The sequence below is a fragment of the Helicoverpa zea genome, chromosome 16 (genome assembly GCF_022581195.2).
Source record: "Helicoverpa zea isolate HzStark_Cry1AcR chromosome 16, ilHelZeax1.1, whole genome shotgun sequence".
In the NCBI taxonomy this organism is placed as follows: domain Eukaryota; kingdom Metazoa; phylum Arthropoda; class Insecta; order Lepidoptera; family Noctuidae; genus Helicoverpa; species Helicoverpa zea.
In genome coordinates, this window is record NC_061467.1 from 8,729,024 (window position 1) to 8,737,792 (window position 8,769).

The 8,769-nt window shown below is 37.2% G+C and overlaps 1 protein-coding gene across 1 annotated transcript; it reads right to left on the reverse strand.

The window, feature by feature from the left end:
- Window positions 1-2,378: 2,378 nt before the first annotated feature.
- On the reverse strand, window positions 2,379-8,274 carry LOC124637522. The gene is made up of 6 exons (XM_047174038.1): window positions 8,271-8,274; window positions 5,976-6,164; window positions 5,294-5,481; window positions 4,044-4,263; window positions 3,590-3,818; window positions 2,379-3,207 (listed from the first exon to the last, which is right to left on the reverse strand). The coding sequence occupies exons 1-6, from the start codon at window positions 8,272-8,274 to the stop codon at window positions 2,730-2,732; spliced, it is 1,308 nt and encodes a 435-aa protein (XP_047029994.1). The 3' UTR covers window positions 2,379-2,729.
- Window positions 8,275-8,769: the final 495 nt, after the last annotated feature.

Sequence of the window (8,769 nt, forward strand, 5' to 3'; positions counted from 1 at the left end):
AATTATTTCCCCGAATTTCATTCCAGTCACGTTGTTCAAGTATTCCAGTTTTAGGTTACCTAAATAATTTATTGTGATAATGTTTCGGCTCCGGGGACCAATATCGTTATCTGTAGGTCCGTGTATTTATTTAAATTCTACTCGCTTTTGTTTCTATTTAAGGTTTTATCATGGGATTAAGGTACTTTGAATTCTCGTATTTGGAATGTCCCGTGGGATACGTCATGATAAGCTTGAAATAGGTATTTCTATATCGTATGGGGTAGAGCACTCTAGAATACATTTTTCTTACTGTTATGACCGTTGACTAAGGCAAAACACGACAGCATCAACAGAACTTTTAGCCATCTTTATAACAACTACAATCAAAATCAAGTATATAGAGAAAAATAGAAAAATAAAATACATGATTGTGAACAACATAAATAGTGTTTGAAACTGGTCTACATTCCTTCGCAGGTAAAGTAAAAAAAAATATGAAACTTATTTACCTAAAAATATTTTAAAATAAACAACGACCTTTACTAATTCAAGACGAAGAAACCTCAGGTGTAAAGAGAAAATAATTAGCCAGAAAAGCTGATTCAGGACAGATTTAAGCCAGCACATCTTTTGTGTAAGGCGCGTCGCACCCCGCGAATTGATTAGCGCAGACCTTAATTAATCTTGCTCACAAACTACCCTTTTCTTTACAAAACGAATAATTTGAGGCCTAAGACTTCAGTCACAATGGCAACTTTAACAATCAGCGAAAAAATCTTTCGTTGCCAATAAAAATAACAACTTTTTGGAGTCGGGAGTATGTCAAATATCGACGTTGAAACGCCAAAAGGTGCATTCCTAGTCTTACTATACACAAAGGCATTCGAAATGCCTGCAACCAAGTTGCACCAAAAACTCCCATGTATGTAAGGTCCCACACCTTCACACGTTCCAGCCAATTCAATTTAAACTATCACATTGTTGGCTCATAAATCTGTGCAATCTTTTGTCAGCACTGCAAACTTTCCCCCACCGAAGGTTGCATTCAGAAGTTTTATTAAGTTCCCTTAGAGCGAGAGAAAACAGGTGGGAAGGCAGGATATTTATGAATTTCAAACTAGTTTGGTTTGAACTTCGGGCGATTGTGACGCCTCGGGTGAACGCTGTTTTATTCATTCGTCTGCATTTGAAATTTTGTATCGCTTGTGGAAGCTATTGTAAATGCTATATTTTATCGTCGATGAGTATCTATCTTTTGCTTTACAAAGGAACTTCTAGATTCGTATTACCGAAAGTAGCTCATCTTTCAATTGAATCGTTTGAAGACCTAAGGACTGAAATCTAAGAACCTCAATGTGATGGTGGCTTTAGACAAATGACAGTAATTTTTTATATAGGTCAGCTTCAATCCCAGACGCGAAGTGATTTATTTAAGCTCAGAATTTTGAAGCAAAACGGAGAATTCAAAGACAAATGGTTAGAAATATAATCACTATGATCAGTATCTGACTCAATAATACTGAAATTATCAACATAAAATTGTTCTGAAATAAACTTATTATCTGCGATGTTTAAAACACCAATTATTTCCCTGCATTCATTCGACTAAACAGTAGACCAAAACCAACATAATGTTAGTCTTTATAATATAGTTATAGTTATGTTTAACAAAATGACAGCAAACATTTTCACGTAGTTGTAATGTGAATAGAAAATGTGAACACGCTTAATGGCTCGGCGGCTAAATGGCCAAACGGCAAAATGGCTAAACATTTGTATGACCTGAGGTTAACGGTAATCGTTCTAATAGCTAATGTAGTTTTGTTTTCTAGCCTGATATGAGTCGGACACGGATAATGAGAGGACATGTTAATTTTGAAGCGATTCGTTTTAATAGAGGTTGAAGCTAGTTTCTAGCCCTTTCATTAACGGGGCTTAAAACATAATTACTTAGAAATATTTTTCCTATTCAATTAACAGGGTCAATCAGAACAAAGATTTTTATTTCAGATACAGGATTAATTAAGTCTGTATGTAATTTATCTACGTAGGTACTAAAAAGTTCGTACATACATCAAAGCAAAAAACGTACCTACTTGAGCGTTTTTTATTTAAATTTCACGTCCAACTTTATGGGCCATATAAGGACGATACCGTTGTAATTCAAGGACACTTGTCCCCTATCAGACCGCACGTAATCCCACCAGGGACGGTTTTACGCGGGAAAATTGGAGAATTTAGCCGTCCAGTTAACTGATGTAATGTGTCCAGAATCGTTTCAGATCCCAGTTGTACTAGTCATTCGGTTCGCTGTGTCCTAATTAGAGCAATTGAATGTACTATCTGATTTCCCAATGTAAACAGCCCGCAGTCACCAGAGAAAACCAAACACAGAATAGTTCAACACAATTTTATTGTTTCATTACAATTTCAGCCTTGCTTTTATAAATAGTTTTATACATTATTTACATCACAAACCTCTTCCTTTTCGAGTACAAATTCCGTAAAAAGTTTTTTTATTAGATTTTCAAATTTTGTTCATTATTCAAAATTATCATTACAATTTCGTGTAGATATGAGAAAATAATTTTCATTTATGATACAATGATAACATGGATTACATTAAGTACAGAAAATGGATCCAATAAGAAATTAAATGTTGTGGACCCTAAATCAATTGCTTACAACAACGATCATAACATTCTTAAGTGATTGTCTGTTGAGCTACAATCACTCTTCTCGTACTGTCATTGACGAGAGAGCCCTAAACTATTAGCTAATTGCGAACATCGAGCAACTACCTCATCTTGTAGAAGGCTAAACGACATAGCTATTAATATTAGTCCAAAAACCAGGTAAGCACAACACGCGATCATTTGTACGTACTCGCTCCTCGTGTGCTCAGTACTATGCTTGGTTGTTAGGAAGCTGGTGGGGACGAAATCCCCGAAGCCTATTGTGGCTAATGCTATGAAGCAGAAGTACGCAGCGTCGAGGAAGCTCCAGTTTTCCCAGGCGGAGAAGATGGCAGCTCCAACGCAGATGTAGGCGAGGAGAAGGAATAGAACGATGCCAACTGGGATGTGACAATGTTCAATGCCATGGTGGATGTGATGCTGAACGCTGGTGGATGCACTGCTGCTGGGCACGGTACAACTCTTCATTTTATGATTCTCTTCATTCCAAATCAAAGGCACGCGTGACGGTGTGTCGTGTGGACATATTCTGTAACAAATATCAAACGTCAAAATTGCATTTGAAAATAAAAACCTTTTTTTTGTAAACTGCGGAATTTAGTCACAATGCTTTAGTCAATATTGGATGGAAATCTTATTTGCACATGTGAATCAATATGGAAGGTTGTGTAAAGTTTGATTTTGAACAAATATAAATAGAGTTCTAAAAAAATTGCGTAGAAATCAACTGCTAGTTAGTTAGCTCGTTTTTTGGTTGGCTATTTTTTCCGGCAGCAGTGAAATATTTAAATAAATAATACACATTTTTGGTACGTGTGTAGTATGTTTTTAATTATTTTCGGGACAGTTGATGCTTTAAGTATGACATGATGAAGAAAAGAATAAATCTAAAGAAGAATACAGCTACTTACGACTCATCAGGATCTTCCGAATCGTCCAGGTCATCTTGGCTCCTATTCATCTGCAGTTCCCCACACTCCTCAGCTATCAGTTGTTCGATGACTGCTCCTCGAGGCCTCTGCATGGTGGACCTGCCTCTGCCTCGGCCGGGGCCGTGCACCGTGGCGAGGCACTTCGAACTGCTCATGGACTTCTTGCGGTCCAGGGTCTGGGTTTGGAGTGATGATGATGTGTGTGGCTCTGGAGAAAAGGAGGCATAGGCTATTTCGAGTGATGCTTTTGTTCGACGTTGACGTTTTGGTCGGTTTAACTCCAACTTGTGAAATTGAGATAATGAGCTTTTTTCGGTGTTCTTTTATTTGAAACATGCCAAATAGTTTTCTTATCAAATAGTTAATTTTGTTGAGCTCAGAGCAGACGCTCTTTGAATAAAACTGCAAAAAAAAAAAACAATTCCCAACTCACCGTCAGCCAAGGCACTGCGCTTCACCCTACCCAGGGTGGCTGCTCTGGGACTGGCTGGGGCTCGCTCGAACACCTGGGAGTACTGCCCCCTATCTCCCGCTCTGGCCTTCACGGTGCCAGGAGACCGGTGGCTTCGGGGGGGAAATGATGTGTATTGGTTGTGTTCAGCCGGCTGCGGGAGAAGTCGTTGCTGCTCATGAAGCTGGAGGTAGTTCTCAGGCTAAAAAGAAGAAAGAAGATTTTAAAATTCGCCGTAATCACTTTTGCTCTGGACGAGGGAAAATGGGAGGGAAAATTCCTCATTTAAGCTTTTAAAAGGTCAGCGTGTTCTGCAAAGTCAAAACTAGTTTTTATAAAAGTCTTAAATTATGAAATGAAACAATACAAAGTTCTAAAGCTTTAAAGCTTGACAGAGATGCTTCTGTACAGTTCTTGGAAAAGTTTTTATTTTTCAACTGCAGCGCTTTTTATCATCTATTCTTTAGAGTTTATAAAGATGAGATGTGATACGACATTTTTAAATTATTTTTAATGTTAGTACTTTCCATTGTCATTGTGTATTTTAATTACGTATTTTCATTGTGCTATATCTTAATTACCTGTTTTAAGTGTGAGGTTGGCGTAGGTTCGTGTGTTTGTAATCTAGTCTGTGCCGTGTAATTACAGTAGACCGCTGGCGTTGTGATTAAGGCAACTACTACACATTGTTCATCAGGAGGCTCTGCTACGAACATTAATAGGCTGTTACCGTGTTTTAAAGAGCCGTCTCGTTTCACTAACGCTCCATTGTTATAAAATTCTCTGTGAGAATATTATATAGTTTAAATTACCGCGCATTTTTTGGAGTAATAGAGCACGCTGTCAGGAAAATACAATTTTGTATTTCATAATTCATTGCGAGGCTATTTCTTGCAACCTTGTGTGGGAATATTTTTAAGTGCCTGCCTATTAAATTATGGCGTTTTTTCGCACCTGAGTTTTGTGTCAAAATATTCTTCTTTTTTAAATTTTATCAGCTACCTACGTATTTTTACGTAAAAGTGGTTATTCAAAGTTATTCGAGTTTATTATACCAACAATTATATTTTAAGTGTTTGGTGTTAAAAAATACAGGGTACCTAAGTTGGAAGACATTTCGTACTTGTTCGTGAAATGAACATATAGCTATACCAGTAATGAAGCCATACGATTGTTAATATGCTTATAGTTCTTATAGACAAAATCCCTATCAATGACTTTACGATACTTACTTCGCCATCCTTCCTCCACGTATTAGGTACTTTTCTCTTGGTGGCCCTCAGCCAGGCCAAGCGGGCCAGCCTCGCGAGCGACGCGCCGAGCCCGGCTAAACAGGCCAGCGTGAGAGGCACCCCCGCGGCCGCGTACGCCACTGTGGCTGCACGACCCGCCGCTGTTCTCGGTGATACGTTACCGTATCCTGTGAGTGAATAATTACATATTTTCCATTTTAATGTGGAGAACATACAGTCTTTCAAATGCGTGCACTTTGGAATTGGTAACATCGTACACCGCGTTGCTAAACTCACATCAACGTCATCGGTGATCGGAGTCAGTTAGGCAAATTGTGTGAAAATAACGTTTTCATGTCAGATATCCTGCTCCTTGCAAAGTAAGTTTACAAATTTGTAGCCATTCCTACTTAATCGGTTGGCTATGAACAGAGATTAGTAGGTAGGTACAAAATGCTGACGGCCAGCCTTGAAGAATGGAGAGGCACCAGCAGAAGATGAAGAAATCTTACCTATGGTAGTAATAAGCGTGATATAATTATTTATATCAAGGCCTCGGAGAAGGTCCACTTGGCGAGCTCAGGCGGCTGTGCCTCGGGCGACTGCCTCGCTGCCGCCACGATGGACGACTCGAACTTGCAGACTTGTGGAATACCAATAGAAGAAGAACAAGGAATCTTACCTATGGTAGTAATAAGCGTGATACAATATATCAAGGCCCCGGAGAAGGTCCACTTGGAGTCCATGGCGAGCTCAGGGGGCTGTGCCTCGGGCGACTGCCTCGCTGCCGCCACGATGGACGACTCGAACTTGCGCAGTTGCTCGTGGACTAGGCGTGTCCAGTTACGTTCGTATAGCACGTTGAGGCGTTCTGAAACAAGAAGTAGAAGTGTGAATTAATTTGGGAATAATTTATTTTTAATATTATCCTATTTACCTACATTATGTAGGTGGGCATTTCTTATACGGCACTTTCTTCTGTGTAAAAGTAGAAACATTGTTACTCTTTTGTTTGTTATGCGCAGAAAATGATCTTGTAAATAGGTACACATCTGACCATTGAACTCAAAATCCGTACAATTTAATGATAAAAGCTTTCTTTCTTTATTTACACTAAAATCAACAAGCAAACAGATCAACAACCTGCCCAACTTCACCTTACAACTAAACATCTGCCAATTTACAATCAAGAATACGTAAAACCGTCTCAAACATTTACAATTATTACGAAGATTAACTGCTAACCCGAAGCGAGAATTGGCCATCAGGCACCAAGTACTCCCGATAAGATCTCCTCTGAATAGACTATTATATTTCGATGGGAGAGAACTCAAATTAACGAGCCCCGCAATCAAGCTTTGTTTAGTTTAATCAAAAGTGAAAAGTGCCATTTAACTTTTAAGGGGTAGAATTTTGAAGGCGACGGTGCCAGGTTTTTAAGTAGGTACTTTTAAAAGAGCTGTTTGGAGTTTAGACAAAGATTTGTGCTTGAGAAGTTCACATATAAAGATGTAAGATTTATTATACGACATATCATAGCAAGACTTGAGATGTATCTTGCCTTTCAAGTTAAAAGTATGATAATACCTACCTATTTGAAAGCTCAGTATTAAGTAAATACTGTGAAATGTTTTTTCTATCTCGTACCTATACTGTTATAGATTAAAACAACACAAATAAACCGTTTGATAAATAAGAGATTTTCTGTTCATCTAAGCGTTCCTATGATAGTTGTGAAGCGAACTTACTTGAAACAGATATTATTGAATAAACACGAAATACCGAGAATTTAGAGATCAAAGCGATGTCCAGTTACATTTAATGCTGTAGGTAAATTATTCATCTCAAAGTTCCAGTAAAGAATTAATTAAAAGGTGAACTATATAGACGGTGTAGTAAAGGACAATGGGCAGATTGGTATACCCCACCAATAGCAATGTCATATATATCATTGGATAGGCCTTCTTATGTAGAACAATATTTACTATGACAGCTTTGCTGAAATGTTTGTCCGTTCTGAGATATAGATCAAAAACTGTGCAAAAGTTAGAACTAAGTAATCTATTTGATAACTCAAGTTTTTAAAGGAAAATCTAAGAACTATTACTAAGTGTAAGTCTTGTAAGTACTACTGTGCCCGTTAGGATCCATAATTGTTACTATTATGTAGCATTTCAACCTTTTATTGTAACCTTTTATTCTATGACTATGACATTCCTATTGGTGGGGTATACCAGGTCCCATATATTTGTGCCCATTGTCCTTTTTTACTAGAGTATAAAAAATACTCGAGTTTGAAAATTGTATTGCTTTTATGCTGTTACAGCAAATCGAAATAAAATTGATTAAAAAAACAATGGAAACATTGTAAGTATAAATAGAAGAGTCACTGGAATAATAAGTAGGTTTTCAAAATCAGGTTTAATTCGAGTAAAAATACAAAACCAAAATTTATTTAATTTTATTCAAAACAAAGAATATCAGTTCCTTCGGTTTACAATAAATTGGATCATTAAGCTTCCAAGAAGAATATTATACAATTTGTCTACAAAGGTCCAATTAGCCGAACTGTCTGGAGTTATTTCAATTTATGTAAGTAAAGCAGTTCAGGCCAAGTATTTCCCAGTAACACAGTATTTATCAAATCCGTACATAATCTGACATTTACAAGGATGATAGACGGTAGTTTAAATATCTTAGTTGTAGTTTTGATGTACAATAATAATGTTGACCTATTAAACTTGTCGCTTTGAACATGAGTTATAGGTATATTTCTGTTTGTACATACATATATGTATAATAATTGCTTAGTAAGTTCTGTCACCCACAGTTTAGGAATAAATCCATAGGTATATATGTTACGGGTAATGCTAGAAGGTGGAGTAAACCTAGGTTTATCCGGTTTGAATTAGTATTACCCAAGCTTCTTGGGTAAAGTCCGAATAATTGGTAAAATAAATTTTAATTCGGGGTTTACCCATACTCACCTAGGTCTACCCAACTCTGACTGGGTAATGTTAGGTGTTGCGTAATTTTTGAGCCCGTGGCGTAATTCTAGGATTCTTTGTGAAAAAAAATGTGCCACAAAGAAGTGTTCATGCAAAGCTGCAGGAAAATTATGCAATTCTAAATGTCACAGCAGTTGATCTAAAATAAATAATTTCAATTTTAACACCCAGTTATTAGTTTTTTCTATTAAAGCTATTAAGTTTATGCTCTTCAAGCGATTACGATGGCCTTTGATTGTTTTTTTAAATAATAAATGTTTAAAATGATCTTGGTTTTTCATTTCATTAATTAATTAGACAAATTTTTAACATTACCCAGTCAGAGTTGGGTAGACCTAGGTGATCATGGGTAAACCCCGAATTAAAATAAATTTTACTTATTATTCGGACTTTACCCAAGAAGCTTGGGTAATACTAAGTCAACCCGGGTAAACCTAGGTTTACTCCACCTTCTAGCATTACCCGTAA

Excerpts from the sequence above, each read along its gene's own strand:
- LOC124637522 (XM_047174038.1), bottom strand. Across the intron at positions 4,264-5,293 it reads CGTGGAGGAAGGATGGCGAA|CCTGAGAACTACCTCCAGCT; the intron begins GTAAGTATCGTA and ends TCTTCTTTTTAG. Across the intron at positions 3,819-4,043 it reads GCGCAGTGCCTTGGCTGACG|AGCCACACACATCATCATCA; the intron begins GTGAGTTGGGAA and ends CCTTTTCTCCAG.